We start from the raw sequence: 17,845 nt of genomic DNA on the forward strand, positions 1-17,845 counted from the left end.
GTATCCCGTTTCTGAGGCAAACGTTTGCCAAAAACAAAATAGCATTTTTTTTGGCGAAGATATAATAGTGTAGTAGAGCAAAGAAATGTAATAGGCCCTTGTATAGACCTGTGGGACGCCACTGAGTACAGGCTTTAAGTGGTTATACAACAATTCGAAAAATATATATTTCCTGGGGAATGAATTGCATGAAAAAGATGTCCCTGGTGGAACTTGGAACATATCACTCCAGTTCTCAGATGTTTACACTGGCTCTATGTCCGTCATATCACCCTCTCCCACCTCAACAACAACATGGAAGAGGGGTATACGTATGTTTAGGCTGTTATTTATTGAGTACAGCTCAGCCTTTAACACCATGGCTGGGGGTTTTGGACCTTATTTTGGAAGTAAAAATCAGAAGAAGGTATGGGCGGTCCTTAACACATTTAATCATTCCTAAGTTGCGTTAGAGCGCCCCCATGTGGAATTTATTTTTTACATCGTGTAGATCTACGGTTATGGCACTCGACGGGTGTATTTGCAAAACCCGTAGATCTCCAGTTTTGGCACTCAATGTGTTAATTGGCACAACCCTGCCGTTGTTTGAAATCATGCCCCTCACCCTCAATACTGGGAGTCACCCAGGGTTTCGCACTGAACCCGCCGCTGTAACCACACCCAGAAGCGTGTGGCCTAGTGCGCTGACGACACAGGTGGGCCCGATCACAAACTACTACGAGGGGGCCTATCGGCATGAGGTGGAAAACAGCCTCTTCTTGAACATCGGAGAGACCAAAGAGATGATCGTGGTCTTCTGTATGCAATGGCAGAGGTCTTACATGCCCCTCCTGATTAGAGGGTAAACCGCTACCGCGATGCACACATCACAGAGGATCTAATCTCCCAAGACAGACTCTGTCTTGTTAGTAGGAATAAACGCAGAAGCGCCCAGGCAGCAGAATCTGTCAGCAACACTGCCATACACATGTGATGTTGTTGTTAGTGGGACACAAGAATTAATTGGATATAAACCAATTTGACCCCTAGGTGGGGTTGGCGAAAGGGCCTACTCTGTGTGGAGAATGCATGTTCTCCTAGGGTAGTTAATACCCTCACAAAAACATGTAGTAATCCTGGTCGCTATACCGCCTCCCGGGGCGCCTGATGGAGGGGAAGGGAACTGGTTGGAATAACGTGTTCCTTCCACGCACTATGTCCCACCGGGGAAACTCCCCCCTGTCAGGTGACAAGAAGGTCAGTTGGCTCTCATGCACTGAAGGAGGCATGAGCTCGGCCCTGGGCTCCCTAGGCTGGTGGGGGGAGTGTAGCGCCCAGGATCACTTAGACATTTGGCACCGGGTGAAAAAAGGGTTACAAAATCGTGGGATATTTCTTTTTAAATAAATAAGCAGGGTGCCCCCATGGGCAAAAACAAATGGGGGGAAAATAATTTCCCCTTTTTCTTTACCGAATGGGTTCCCAGATGGCAGAGAACCTGACTTAGAGAATGTGCACAGAGACTGTGTTAAAGAAGGCGAGACAACACCTGCACCACCTCAGGCAGCCTGAGGAAATGCAAGGTGTCAGAGATGGTCCTGAAATCTACAATATCTCACAGAGCAGTGGTTCCCAAACCTTTTAGCTCGAGACTGAAAAGAAAAATGTGAACGTTTGCCCTGGGTCCCCCAGGCTAGTGAAAATAGCAGATCTACACACTCGCAACGCGTTGCATTTGTATCTGTTTATTTTACCTTATTCTTATTTTTAATTCTTAAAAAAGAAATATGACTTGTATTTAATGTATTCAAATGTATTCAGTTCCTTTTGCACTTTCTATTAATACTCTTTTGGATAAAGCACTTTGAATTGCCTTGTTTAAATTCTAAGTGTGTCATTGGATGGATTCAAATACTAAGTGCTTTAATAAACAACATTTAACCCATTAAAACCCGGGAAAGCATCCGTGTCATTTTAGATTTTTGCGTTGGCTATTCAAAAATAGAAGATGTACAAGCTCACAGCGCTGCGAACTTGTACATCTGCCATTTTTGAAAATCCTGAAAGTGTGAGAACAACTGATTTAGAAGGCATTTGTAAAAATCGGCCTCAGGTCTTAATGGGTTAAAATAAAAGCAAAAGCAGCAGGCTGGTGACTGGTTCCAGGTCAGCCTCTGGCCTCTCCTCATGTGTGTCTGGAGAGTTTATCTCTATACTTACAGCAGACAAACCTAAAGGTCGCTCAAGGCTGGGTTGTTTTTGATAATAGAAATACGTGTTTAAACACTATCTAGTCTGCTAACTAACTTCATATTTAGTCAGAGACAGTAAACTGTGTGTTATTTACAAGTATATCTAGTGTACTGAATTTACTTGTATAGACCAGTGCCAAAAAATAAATTTTCAAATGCTCTGTAGCAGGCGGACTGTCTACAAATGGGAATTTGAGTCTGTTTGTCTATGAGACTTTCCAGGGCTAATCTTGCAAACCACTGCCAGTATAAGATCCCGTCCCGTGGGGTGCAGCCGTCAGGATGCGAGGAAGCTGCAGGGGATTTATAAGATTTATGTTGCAACTTTTCACATGCTTTTCAAAGTGCTTCTGGAGGTGCGCTCTATAGAGGCCCCTTAACATGTTTTTTTGTAAGAAATAGGCCGGCAGGCACGTGCACACACATACTGACATGAAAGGGGGCTCGAGGCCCCGCCCTTTTGCCCGTTGGTAAAAAGTGCCCTCTCCAGACCATGGATGCAGCATTTACTATGGTGGAAAAAAACACACGTGCCCCCTCTCCATGCCGTACTCAAAGGCAGCATTCAAAAGAATTGCCCCTTTCTTACTCTCCTGAACTGGAATGTAGCATTTTATGTTGAAATAATTGCCCTCTGTAGAAGTCCATGCAGTACGCCACATCTCTCTTTGTATGTAGACTGGTGACTCTGGGCCCCAACAATAAGAGTTACAAACTAGAAAAAGTGCTCCTCGGAGCACAGGTCTCCGCCAGGTCAGGTGGGTTATTGTGGGCCAGCAATGTTCAGAATTTGCCAATCAGGATTGAATATAAAAAAATCGGACGGAACCATCTTGATCACTTGACTATAGAGATAATGTGTACTGATTTGCATGATGTTTGGACAAAATTTGTAGGAGTAATATAAAAAAGAAAAATCGGCCTCCTGGTGGCGCTATAATAGGGCAATGTTAAAAGGGTGGCGTTTGTTCTTCAACGTAGTGCGAATCTACGTGCAAAGTTCCACCGCAATCGGACGCTGCGTTCATGATTTGCGGCATTTTGTTCAAAACGGGCCACTCCTGCAAACCTTAGATGTCAATGTTAGCCAATCAGGATGGAATATGAAAAACCAAACAGATCCATCTTGATCACATGACTATAAAGATCATGTGTACCGATTTGCGTGAAATTTGGATAAAATCTGAAGGCTTAATCTCAAAATATGTGTTTTACATAAGTCGGCCTCCTGGTGGCGCTATAAAAGGCTAATGTGAAAAATGCAGGGCAGATGTTTTTCCTTGGCCTCTAGGGAGTATGCGTGCAAAGTTTCACGCAGATCGGTGCAGTTACAGATAAAAACGCATTTTGGCCTTTTATAGCGCCACCATGAGGCTGATTTGAAAATTTCCATGTGGCATTTCTTCCTCGGCTTAGTGGGAATGTGCGTGTGAAATGTCACGGAAATCGCAAGCTGCGTTCATGATTTGAGGCATTTAGTTCAAAATGGACCAATCCTGCAAACTTTGGAAGCCAACCTTAGCCAATCAGGATGGAATATGGAAAATCAGACAGATCCATGCTGATCACATGACTATAGAGATACTGTGTACTGATTTGCGTGATGTTTGGATAAAATCTGTTGGAGTAATATCAAAACATTGATTTTGCACAAATCGGCCTCCTGGTGGCGCTATAACAGGGCCATGTAAAATATTTGGGGCAGAGGTTCTGCTGTGGCATCCAGGGAGTGTGTGTGCACAGTTTCGCAGCGACCAGGCCAACGGATTCGGAGATTAGCCGCTCGCAGACAGATGGACACACGGACACACGGACGGACGGACACACGGACGGACGGACGGACGGACGGACGGACGGACAGGGGGTAAAACATACTCTCTCGCCATGCCTTTCGGCCTGGCGGAGACAATAATAGAGAGGGCACTGGAAATCCCCGCCCATCCACTTGCATTGAGTTGCTCACCCAGCGCATACTCCTAAATCACCCCTTCTTTCGGGTTGGGAAATGTGACGGGCGGAGCCTATTTGGGGCTTCTGTGACACGTTTTGCGTCACCTCCGTGCGCAACCCCGTGCGCAAGCTCGTGAGTCGAGCCCATTGGTCGAAACCGTTTTGACAGAAGCCCCAGGCCGTTTTAAGCTGTAGTACCTGATGAATGGCCAGCATGTCCAATGCGCTTCAATTCAACCTCTGTGTTCTAGGGGCTTGGCCCCAACGCAACTGCATTGGCTGCGTCACGGTAGTTACGCCCCTAGTGTGATTGGTTGCTGGGGGGGTTCCTCCAGAGGCAGAACAGTATAAAGACGTGTGATTGGTTGCTGGGGGGGGTTCCTCAAGAGGCAGAACAGTATAAAGACGTGTGATTGGTTGCTGGGGGGGGGGTTCCTCCAGAGTCCAGAGGCAGAACAATCAGCCCTCAGGGAAACCCTCTGGTTGCCCCAGGGGAAGGCACATGGATGCTGTCACTATGGCAACAGGCTGTGTCGCCATGGCAACTGTACAGGCAACAGAGCGGGACAGTATGCGAGGGAATGTGTGTGTGTGTGTGTGTGTGTGTGTGTGTGTGTGTGTGTGTGTGTGTGTGTGTGTGTGTGTGTGTGTGTGTGTGTGTGTGTGTGTGTGTGTGTGTGTGTGTGTGTGTGTGTGTGTGTGTGACAGACAGAAAGAGAGAGTGAGAGAGCGACAGATGTCGCCAAACTTATTGTATACAATAGTTTTTGTGCAGATCTGCATTTTCAGTAAAGCAACACTGTTATAGTGACTAAGTGTATATCAGGCTAGATTAGACATAAAGGGCTGATGGTTCACTTACAGAACACCATGGTGAATATGTCTGAGGTTTAGACTATACAGTAATAGTCAGGGGATATTATCAGAAACATCAGCCAAACCAAACCAAAGAACACATTTCTTCACAAAATGTGTTTGGAAAGGTGTCTAGTAACACATAATTGAAATTCAACTCCCCTAGGGGAACCTGTGACAGCTGCTGAAAGTTGGGGTACCTCCAGTAACAATTTGCAATGTTTAATTCAGCCCAACAGTGAGTAGCTTGTGAGGGGTCATACTAGGGTTTTTCCATGATTCACTGCAAGCATTCGTTTTGCACCAAACCCCCCCGGCGGAAAGAACAGCCACACCCACTTTTCCAGCTCGTTGCAAACCAATTAGTTTTTGTGTGATATACAAGCTCGATCTGCTACTTTTGCTATTTTTCAATTTGAAACTAACAGTTTTGGACATATGAGGTTTCCTCCAGACAGAGATGATATATATTACTCGGTGCATGTATTTAAAAAAGTAGCTTTAATAGTTGATTTAAATTGCCAAATGCCTCATGAGTCAAGTTCACCTATAGGAACTGGTGCCTCCGAAGGGTCGTAAGTGCAATATTTCCCCTGGCCAATTAAAGATTCCCTTTTGGCAGAGTAGTAAAAATCTGGTCTCCTAGATGGATTACCCGGGTTAAATAATAATAATATTATTATACCTATTTGATCTTTGGGGGAAATTCTGTATTCAGCTTCACCCAGCTGATTGTTGCGACACATTGTGAGCTTGTAGATCGGCTATTTTCGAATGGCCAAAATGTATATAGGGCTGAAGTGGTTAATGTATTTTTTGTAATAATAATCAAAATCTACAAAGTAACTAGTAACAATATTTGCCTCTGAGAGGTAATGGAGTAGAAGTAAAAGTACTGAAAACTGGAAATACTCCAGTAAAGCAAAAATACCTCAAAATTGTACCAAAAAAAGTACAGTACTTAAAATAAATTACGTACTTAGTTACTTTACACCGCTGGTGTCTTGCTCTGGGACACCTCGACACATTTCCGGGGGCCAGGAATTTAACCGGGGACCTCCCGTTTTCCCAGGCGGCCTCTCTATCCACCTATGGCTGGTTCAAATCCCAGGCAGGAGTCATGAAACTTGTGGATTGCAGCTTTAACGCATATCTCTCACAAGTGTCCACTCTCTTGCTCCCGAACATCAAATCCGCAAGTATGAACTTAATGAAGATAACAAGTGTGCACTAGCAACGTGCAGAGGGAGGGCAATATCTGTGAGCGCCAAGCTGGGCTTCTAATGAAGCAAGACACTTATATAATAACAATCAATCAATTACTGTACGTCATGTGTGTGTTTATGTAATGTGTAAGCCAGTAGTGTGTGTGTGTGTGTGTGTGTGTGTGTGTGTAGTGTGTTAGTTGAGATGAGATGAGACATACTTTATTAATCCCTGAAGGGAAATTGAGGCGTTACAGCAGCATAATGTGACAAAATTTATATCTACAAGACACAAAAAACACATGGACAAAATCGGTGATTTTGACAGCAAGTTTTGATGTAGTTTTACTCATTTAGTTTTCGTAATTTTTTAGTCATCTAAATGTTTTAGTTTTTGTCTAGTTTTAGTCGACTAAATATCATAAGATTACAGTCGACTAAATCTACAGTTGATTTAGTCGACTGAAATGTATTTTGGCTGCCCTTGATGGTGTCGTAATGGCTGATTTTACACTTTGTTTGCATGCTCAACATAGCCGATCTACAAGCTCACAACGTTGTGAGCTTGTAGATCGGCTATTTTCAGAGCGCAACCCCCGAGCGCAACCAAACTGGATCTCTTCTCCACTCGTCCCTCACTATCATTTTAGTCTAGTTTGTATTTGTTGACGAAATTGTCAATATATTTAGTCTTAGTTTTAGTCATCATAGCTTAGTTTTTATTTCGTTTTCTGAACGTTTTTTTATTTCGTTTTCGTCAGTGAAAAAAGGTAGTCGACGAACATTCTTCGCCATAGTTTTAGTCGACGAAATCAACACTACTGCACATCCTCTGCTGCAGCTCGCCATAGAGTGGATGGGAGGGGTTCTTCGGCATGGAGTTGAGTTTGTCCCTCATCCCTCCTCTCTGCGACTAACTGCACCCCATCCGTCTAGAGGCCAACATCAGAGCTTGCCTTCTTTATGTGGTTCTTATTGAGCTTGTTCGGCTCCCTGCAGGCTTTGATGCCATCTCCCCAGCATACCACTGCATAAAAACAGAATGCTGGCTCTACTACAGACTGGTAGAACACTCTCAATCTCAACAGTCTACGCATTAACCCATTACAGACCTGAGGCTGATTCTACAAAATGTCTTCTAAATCCTAACAGTTTTCTGGAAAAAAAGAACGTATATTACTATATCAGTGGTGCTCAAACTTTTTCACGTCAAGGGTCCCCAAAATTATATGTATTTGGCGCGGACCCCCCCATCTCAAAATATGTTGTTCCAGGGACCTCCCCAGAAGCAAAGATTTGAGTTTTGTTTGCTTATATATATATTATAATATTATATTATAATATATATATTCAAAGATTTGCACTTCACGATTTTTCAAAAAATAGCAGATCTACAAGCTGTAGATCTGCTATTTTTGAATAGCCAAAGTATGAAATAATGGTTCACGTCGTTACGCAGATGCGTTCCCGGTCTTGAAGGGTTAAAGGACTTGAGCCTCCTCAGGAGGCGATGGTTGAGTGGGTGACTGAATGTTGATGTCAAGAGAACATCGACATGAATAAAAAAGATGACTCCTCATGATCATAATATACTACATATTCACAGCCAGCTGCCCCTGTCCGGTGACGCATGCACACACACACACACGCGCACGTGTACACACACACACACACACACGTGTCGTAACTCAGTGGGACAGATGAGTATAGGGAGATGTCACACAGAGCGGGCTGTTCTTCACGCTGTGATAATGACACACAGAAAGAGACGGGCCGCCGTGACTCAGGAGGAGGTGCCGTACTGTGGAGCGTCCGTTTGCGTCTGCGTATTACGAAAGTGTTCTTGACCAAGACAATGGAACCACAGTCTCTCAGGCCAAGACGTCTATTCAACAGTGTCTGAATGCTACATAAGAGTCTGTAACTACACCTCCCGAATTGAAGCCGTCATCTGTTCGTCGTTTCCGTTCAAGAAAATACATTTTGAAACTAGTCCATACCCGGGGATTGTGCTCACCCAGACTACACGCAGGCTTTTGGGTTATGTGCTCAAATGTTTTAATTCAGTGTAAGTATCAATTTACAGCAATCTAGAAGTACTCTGTTACACAAGTAAAAGTCCGGTATTTAAAATGTACTTGAGTAAAAGTACAAAAGTATTGGCATCAAAATATACTTAAAGTACCAAAAGTAAAAGTACTCATTATGCAGAATGGCCCATTTCACAAGTTCAATATGTATGAAAATCTTTTGAAAATAGCAGAATCTTTTGAAAATAGCAGATCTACAGTTCACAACGCGTCGCATCGCGACGTGTTGTGAGCTTGTAGATCGGCTATTTTCAAATAGCCAAAGTATATAAAAGGCTAAAGTGGTTAATGTATGTTTTTTTCAAAATTCCCTATAAAGTATCTAGTAACTAAAGTTTTCAAATAATTGTAGTGGAGTAAAAAGTACAATATTTGCCTCTTGAGATGTAATGGAGTAGAAGTAAAAGTACAGACAATTGGAAATACTCCAGTAAAGTAAAGATACCTCAAATGTTTACAATACTTGAGTACATGTACTTTCAGTTACTTTCCACCACTGGCGCTCGGTATGCATAGTTTGGAGAGGAAGCGGCTCATGCCATCCTGTGGTGTGGTGTGTGAGACGACCCGGCCATTTACGACCCGGCGTCGAAGCGTGTCAATCTGTGGACATGATATCTAAAGCGGGCCTCAGGTCATAAAACCATGTCTGTGCACACGGCCGCTAAATCAAACTCCTTTATCGTACACATGGATAAATTGGTTAAAATGACTGTGATGCTGCATTAAGACATTTAGCTGGGGACCCCCTGGAACCCCTCCAAGGACCCCTGGGAGAAGGGACCCACTTTGAGAACCACTGGTCTAGGGAACAAGGGGGTATCATGCACCCCCCGGAAATATACTTCTAATCAGTGCTTCTAGATTGAATACAATTTGTACAAAATGATGAGATATGTTACCATTTTTATGCAAGCCAATATTGTACTTAACTGAACAAATATAGACTTATGTTTTGAGGGTCAAGGAACATTATGCATCTTAAAGTGATCACGTGTACCTGTGGGCACGCTGGTGTGCAAATCACTGGTGCAATATGACAATATAATTGCAATATAATAACCAATTATTATTTACTAGTCCATACCCGTGGGGGGATATGCTCACATGATCTGGCAACCCGGGAGCCAGCGAACAAAAAAACCCCCGCTAATAAACAGCTGACATTTGGTGAAATCGAATGATGATGCAAATTCAGATCAATTGCTCCAGCCACTGAGGAGAACCGGGCAGAACAGTTTTGGTCTCACCACGCACTACAAACAAACAGACAGAGGTTTCTCAAATTATAGGAGGATGCTAACTTTTTTAGCCACGTGCAAAATAATTGCTACAAATAACTTTCTTCACCAATGTGTTCATAAATGTGTCTTCTAACACCTCTCAAACACCTCCAGAAATGTAGACCATTTAGAGAGGGGAGAAGAGAGATTTTTCTACTTTATTATTTTACCATAAATGTTTGAACTACTTAAATCCTATACTTATTTGACCGTTTTGCCAAGGGCTCTATAGTACGCCCACTCCTGTTTTCATTGTACACTAAAATATATTTGCCGAAACTAGCAGACAAGCTCCAGAATAGGGATGGGTTCAAGTGGTTAACTAATCTTATTAAAACAATGATAACCATCTAAATGTGTGAGCTTAGAAAAAGTCCCCTACATCCTATAACACACATCCTAAATGTGACATTAGAAACACTCAACTTATCGTATATCCTAAATAGAACACTAGTAACTCAAAAATACTGAAATTAAGTAGCATCCTACCATAATATTCTGGGACAGTGTGTAGAAGAATGGATACACTAGTTGTGTGTGTGTGCGTGGGTGGGTGCATACTGCGTATACATTATATATATATATTGGAAAGAAATTGGGCCTCTTCCTTACTTCCTTCACAGGTCTTACCAATTATACTAATTAAGGCTATGTTCCATTTAGTGTTGCCCAGTGGTTCTCACCATTTTTTATTTCAAGGATTCTCAGAGTTACACACCTGTAAGGTACTATTTGGAACCCCCCAGGGACCCATGAGGGTACCTGGACCACAATCTGAGACCCACTGGTGTAGCAGAGTGTTTCCAGTGAGCCAGCATGCACAATATCAGCACCCTGACTCTGTTTGACCAGAATGGAGCAGAGCCTTTATTAGTATCATTGGTAACACCTGTGAAGGAAGTGTGCATAGAGCCTGTAAGAGGAGTGAGAGAGAGAGAGAAGAGGAGGAGAGAAGTGAGTAGATAGGAGTAGTAGTAGTAGTAGTAGTGTAGTACGGTATATACTTACTCCTAACAGTAGCAGTTCTGGTGCAGTTGTAAAGGATGGCCAGTTCTCCAAACACCTTCCCTGGTCCCATCATGCATAACTTCATTCCTTCCTTAGTTACCTCCACCTTGCCATCTGACACACACACACACACACACACACACACACACACACACACACACACACACACACACACACACACACACACACACACACACACACACACACACACACACACACACACACACACACACACACACACACACACAGAGAGAGAGAGAGAGACAGAGATTTCTCGTTAGTATAATTAATTCTTTCTTAGAGGGGAGAGACATATTCCAACATATTGCAACACAACACAAAACAATTATGCAACACAACGCAATGCAACAAACAAAAATGGTTTGAGATCTGGTGACCGTGAAGGCCATCAAATATGATTTACATCAGTCTCACTCATCAAACCATTCAGTGATACCTGTGGATGGGAGAGAGTTTTTCCATCATAGAATAAAGATGATCACTCAGAATAACTTTGTTGCATGAAGGGGGTTCAAGCAGGAAGAGCTACTCTTCTGTTTTTACATCACATTAATACATGAGCCTCACCATCATCATGTGCATTTGATCACAATTTCCAACATTTTCTAATGTTTTCCCCATAGACTGAAATGCAGCTGTCACTTTTGTAGCCAGTTTAACAGTCTTTGTGATTGACTCTCCTGCCATCAGAGTCACTTAGATCAATGGTTCCCAGACTGGGGTCGGGACCCCCAGGGGGTCACCCAAATTATTTTGGGGGGTCCCCAGATGATTAGCTTAATGTGCAACATTGTATTCTCACTCAACAGTAAACAAAACAACATATCATATAAGTGAACGGGGGTATATGCACATTTCTAAGGTGACAATTGAAGGACTTTTAAGACCTTTGTAATACCTCTAAAATAAAAAAAATAAAAAAAACGAATAATAAGACCATTACTACTTCAAAAGTAACTACTTCAAAAGTACCCAACACACTATACTATCGTTCACATTGTGAGACGTTGTGAGCTTGTAGTTCGGCTATTTTCACAATATTTATCTGTGGAACCAAGACAATCAAAATGCAATGCCTCATTAGCCTCAACCCCTAAAATCCCAAGTGCTTGTCAGGGTGGGGGGGTCCCCAGTTGAAATGAGATTAATTTGGGGGGTCGCAGCCTGAAAAGTTTGGGAATCCTTGACGTAGATCTTTTCTTATTTAGGCATTTAGCAGATGCTGTTATCAAGAGCAACTACAGCGTAAATGGCATGATCCTGGTAAACAAATAAAAAAAAAATAAAAAAAAATAAAGGTAAATAAGTAGAGGACAAAGAGAACAATGCAGTGCTTCAAAGTAACAAGGATATAGCAGGTAAACAACATCACACCGGCATCTGATTAAACAACACGCTACATCTAAATAACATTCTTCACATTTTGATCCAAAATCAAGGTCAACTGGACCTGCTCAGCAGATGTGCCACAGAGAGCATGATAGAATGTTAACTGCTTAAGTGTATCATGCAGTTCACCTGTGAAGTTTCTTACTCACTCATTAATTCAGTTTTTTTTTGTCACCAGCGCGTGCACGCACACACACACACACACACACACACACACACACACACACACACACACACACACACACACACACACACACACACACACACACACACACACACACACACACACACACACACACACACACACACACACACACACACACACACACTAGAGGGTAGCATGGGTCCGAGGATATTTGAACCAAACCGAACAAACCCTAGAAATAAATCAAATTTACTGGGCCCTGATTGGATCCGGTCCGAAACGGAGCCGATTAAAATTGGACCCGATCTTAAATGGACCCGGGGAAAATGGAGCCGATCCGGCCGGGTCTTTAGACCCAAACCGTGTCCGATGCTATATTATGCTTATTTTCTCCATTACATCGAGACTGGTCGTCTCAGCGAGTCAGCGCCACCCTCCCCCCCTCCCTCAGCGGAGGGTTGCGTCGTGCAGAAGTTGAACAGCTACGTTTTCACAGACTTTCATATCGCCCCAGCTCAACCTATAAATTAACATAGGAATGAGTCTAGATGCATATCAATTGTCCATTGTGTGACCTGTCCTGTTGTAGGTGTTAAGCGACGTGCGCGTCACGTCATTAAAATACAGTGCAACCACATACCAAATCAGCATTGTAACACTGAGTACTTGAAAACATTAGTTACTACAGTAGTTACTTTGTAGATTTTGACTATTACAAAACATACATAAATATATATATATTTATTGTTATTTTTTTTTAAGCTCGGGTCCTCACAGGTCCATCCATTTCAAATGGATCAGACCAAGCCCCGTGAGAATTGGAACCGATCCGACCCTGCCCGACGGACAAGTCAATATTTTTGGACCCGAAAATATTCGGTTCCGCGTGGACCCATGCTACCACACACACACACACACACACACACACACACACACACACACACACACACACACACACACACACACACACACACACACACACACACACACACACACACACACACACACACACAATTATGCTCATTGACCTAAACATGGCTCCACTTTAAGAACATCCATCTGTGTTAGCATATGGCGATACGTGTTAGCGTTCAATTATTCCCTATAAGGAATGGGCATTTGCCAGAGGCCAGCACAGTTCATCCGCAGTCTGGCATTGAATTCATTCATCTGTTCAAGCGTTTAAAGTTAATGTTGGCTGGGAAACAGCATATCCCCCTTAGGGAATAATTGTTGTGCTTTAAACCTAAAGAGTGTTCAGTATTTGAAGCTACCTGTAACGTTGGTGATTTTATGCTTTAATGTTGTCAATATTATAGACCAAAATGTTACAGTATGTCTCCATATCACGTAAATCTTTTTTATTAGGTCAAAGGTCTATATTCTGATTGTAATCATTGTATAGAGCAGTGGTTCTCAAAGTGGGGTCCAGGGACCCCCAGGGGTCCTTGAGGGGGTTTCAGGGGTTCCCCAACACAATTAGTTGAGAGAGAGAAAGAGAGAGAGACTATTTTAAAGAGTTTTGAAAAACGGTTTTATACCAAGATACCCTTGCCAACATGTTACCATTTCTAACAGAAAAACTGGCTTACAAAACCACTAATGTGGTTAATAAAGAATTCAATCGACATAGTTCTGTTTACACAATGCTGTACCCCCTCCAACTATACAGCTTTCCCCAGTTTATTTTTGTTCTATTATGTTTTTGACACTTTCTTTGCCAATAAAGCTCCTTTGAATTGAATTGAGAGAGCAAGAGAGAGAGAATAACAACCACAGATGCCAAGATACAAGGGTGGATGTTAGAACATGAAACGAGGTTTAATATCCTGTAAGAAAGACAGAGAGCGAGGATCAGAGGAGAGAGAGAGAGAGAGAGAGAGAGAGAGAGAGAGAGAGAGAGAGAGAGAGAGAGAGAGAGAGAGAGAGAGAGAGAGAGAGAGAGAGAGAGAGAGCAGTCAGGAGAGACGGTGAATGAGAGGGGTGACAAGGGTGAGAGAGAGAGAAAAATAAGGTGTGAGAGGGAATGGGAGCCAATGACTGAAGCAGACGACATAGGCGGAATTCATGCAGACAGATGGGATTAGAGGAATGAACAGAAGAGACAGAAAGAAAGAAAGAAAGAGTGAGAGAGAGAGAGAGAGAGGGACAGACAGACAGAGGATGTTAGAAGAGGGTCAACAGGGAAGGAAAACAGAGGCAGGTAACGAGTGGTGATGAGAAGGAGAAGAGACCACAGGTGTTCCAGTCGCTCCCTGCTGTCTGAAGGTGTCCAGGTCCATTACACAAACTCACTAGGACTTGCACTCCCAAATCCCCCGTCACTCCTCTGGGCTCTCTCCTTATTTGTTATTGTCTGCCTGCTGTCTCTCTCCCTCTCTCCCTCTCTCTCTCACACACACACAAAAAAACACACACACACACACACACACACACACACACACACACACACACACACACACACACACACACACACAGAGCAGAAGGCCAAGGTCGGAGCCAATGGTGGAGCTTGGGGGGGGGGGTGGAAGGGGGGGGGTTGCGAGTGGAGGTTTGTGGGGGGAGCAGATCCTTGAGGTAAGAGGGGGGGGGGGCGTTACTGTGGATGCATTGATGGGTTGACAAGGAGATCTTGTATTCTGTCAGGGAGGAGATGGGAAGCCAGTGCAGTGAGTGGGAGGACATATCCCTGAGGTGAAGGGGAAGTACATTCTATTCTCCCTAATATCTCCTTATCTCCTTCAATGTTTGAAGCACAGCTACTTGGTTTTCGGACAGTAAAGTGGTAGGCAACAGGCGGGCCAGAACTTGCCCGTCAGCGATAATATCTGGTATATCGGGTACATCTGATATATTATCTGCTATATCTGATCAATTATTTAGTAAATATGTTAGTAAATAATTGTGTCAATAATTTACAACTAGTCCAGGTTTCCCACACGTTGGGTTATGTGCTGTGTACACAGTACGGTATATATGCTTAGTTAAACCTTTGGAGAGGAGGCTGCTCATTTCATCATGGCTGTGTGTAACTAACAACCCGGTCATTTACGACCCGCCGTCTAAGCGTGTCAATGTGCGTGCGAGTGCTGTGGACATGATATCCAAAGCAGCCCTCAGCCTACAAAAGGATGTCCGTTTGTGTGTGTGTGTGTGTGTGTGTGTGTGTGTGTGTGTGTGTGTGTGTATGTGTGTGTGTGTGTGTGTGTGTGTCAGCGCGCATCATGCTGTAGCCCCGAAGCTCGGATCACCTGGCGGCTACTGATCCCATAGCCTGCGGGGGCTGTAACCGTGACAACAGAGCCCATAGGCCGTGGCTACAAGTGCAGAGCGCAACCGTGACAACAGAGCCCATAGGCCGTATAGCTACAAGTGCAGAGCGTAACCGTGACAACAGAGCCCATAGCCTGTGGCCGCACATGTGCAGGAACTCTTAATCTCCGCGGAATTCCCCAAAACTCTAATAAAGAGCTTAAATTTGGGGAAAGTGAAACAATGGGTTGCCTTCGTCACTCTCTTCATATGCCAATGGCCAAAGGCCGTGTTCAAGTTCAGGTTAATTGCTCAACCCGCTGAGGAGAACATGTGGTACCAGACAGACAGGGGTTCCTTCATTTATAATTTACTATATCTGACTGACAGTCCCACTTACAGTATAGGCTCTAATATCCAAATGGAGAGTGTGACCCCACCTGAAGAAGGCTTATTATACTTTTATCCATGTGGAGAGTGAATGACACATGGCACATGAAATAGGGCAGCGAGAGGCACTGTGAGGCTGAACCCTTCATAGTGCAATCTAGCTTTGGTCCTGAGCAGACTTCTCTCTATAAGGGCCAATTCACACTAGGGTCCCGTGTCTGCACCCGGGTCCACTCGCCAGATGTTGTGATTAGTGTGAACACTGCATACTGTACACGAGAACGGAACGGTGATCCGTACTCCGGTACACCAGTGTTGCCATGTTTGCTTATTATAAGCGACTTTGGGCTTCTTTTTCTGTAAAGTTGCTTGTAAATATTGGTAGTTACGGGTTGCGGTTTTTAGGGCTTAAGTGTAGTTGCTTATTTGTGCTTGCTTCCAAATGTTTTAATTTGGGTGTCTAGGATAAAGATTAGTCAGTGACGTCACGGTTATGCGACACGGTACATTCAACGGCATACGCTAGAGGCTGCTCATAAGATACCAAGGATTATTCCGGGTTCGGAATAACCTACTGATGTGAATGCTGACCGGCGAGGTATAGGGGAATGGTTCAAATCAATCGGACCCAGTGAGAATGCGCCCTAAATCTCTGCCAGGAACTGTGTATTTCCCGTAAATAACTCCGCTACTCAGCGAAACAAAGGCGGTGTTATGATGTTGGAAGCATATTCTCTGTGGTGGGAAGCCTCTCAAAATCCCACCTTTAGCGTTAAATCCACTCCAACCCAAAAGGTGGGATTCTGAGAGGCTTCCTGCAGAGGAGAATAGGCTTCCAACAAAACAAAACCGCCTTTGTTTGGGTGAGTAGCAAAATTATATCCTTTATTTCTATTACAGTTTAGACCTCGCACTTTACAAGTCTATGGGAAATACACTGTTCCTGTCACAGCGTTAGAGAGAACTCACTGACACTATGTACCAACCGCTTTGCATTGATGAATCCAGGTAGGATGAACACATACTGTAGTTCTCTTCCCATTCTTTCTTTGAATGCTCTGTTCTGATAGTCAACATTCCTCTTGGGACTTTTGGATGACTTTTGGATGACGTTTTTAGAAAACTGTTTCACATGCCTTAAACAATACACTTTGTTTTCCTCCTTATCTAAGAGACCTTGGAAAAGAAAAGAGCTCTTGTTTCTCTCTTTTCGAAAAGGAGTATGGCTGTCTGTCTCCAGATAAAGTGATATTTCTTTTAGCTTTTGCATGAACAAAAATGTATTTCAGACATTGAATGTCCTCCATATTCAAGGACCTTGACTATGGCCTGCACCAAATGATTGATTACACAAGCATTTCTGTCTTCACCCGTAACATCTGAATACACAGGCAGTTCTATCAGTATACCACACACATTTTCAAAAATGGCCAAGCTACAAGCTTGTAGATGTACAGACCCAGTGAAGAGGACACTATGTTTTATAACGATCTATAGTCCTGCATGACCTCCTTATGACTGCTGTGATTGCACTTGAAGATCCGATGACGGACAGAGCTTCGGGCTTAGATAAAACATATGCCAGATCTAGGAAGACAATACACCATTTCATATAAAAAAAAAAGCTATATTGGACATTTGGAGACATCTTAAAGCTGCAATCCGGAACTTATTTTAACCAATCTGTACGGTAATACAATATAACTAACACGACTGTGGTGGTTGGAGAGGGTCTCCCTATTCATCTAGTGAGCAATTTAGACGCTCTGTTCAAGTAGGACACCTACTGGATGACTGGTTAAATTGGCTGAAGCTCAACACGGAATATCTCCATGGCCTATATTAGGAGACAGGTCAGGTCATCAATTTTACTAATTAAAAGACCAAGGGCTTTATCTTCTGCCCGTTGCAATATAGTACAAAGAGTCAGCAGAGTTATCATTGCCATCTGACCGATGCGTTTGACATTTCTACGCCTGGCACCCAAGTTGTTTATATACAGTAGCCTACAGAAGATCTATTGTGC

General features: G+C 43.4%; 1 protein-coding gene across 3 annotated transcripts in view; it reads right to left on the reverse strand.

Annotated features, from left to right (window-relative positions):
- The window catches only part of prkg1 (protein kinase cGMP-dependent 1), a gene marked incomplete at its 5' end in the record, with an annotated part of 196,838 nt that overhangs the window by 73,549 nt on the left and 105,444 nt on the right, over positions 1 to 17,845 (reverse strand). For all 3 annotated transcript variants that reach the window (XM_080456359.1, XM_080456358.1, XM_080456357.1), the window contains one exon: positions 10,623 to 10,736. In XM_080456359.1, the coding sequence (XP_080312485.1) occupies positions 10,623 to 10,736 (114 nt within the window). The remainder of the gene's footprint in view (positions 1 to 10,622; positions 10,737 to 17,845) is intronic.

The sequence above is a fragment of the Gymnoscopelus braueri genome, assembly GCF_963280865.1.
Source record: "Gymnoscopelus braueri genome assembly, chromosome: 17".
Taxonomy (NCBI): domain Eukaryota; kingdom Metazoa; phylum Chordata; class Actinopteri; order Myctophiformes; family Myctophidae; genus Gymnoscopelus; species Gymnoscopelus braueri.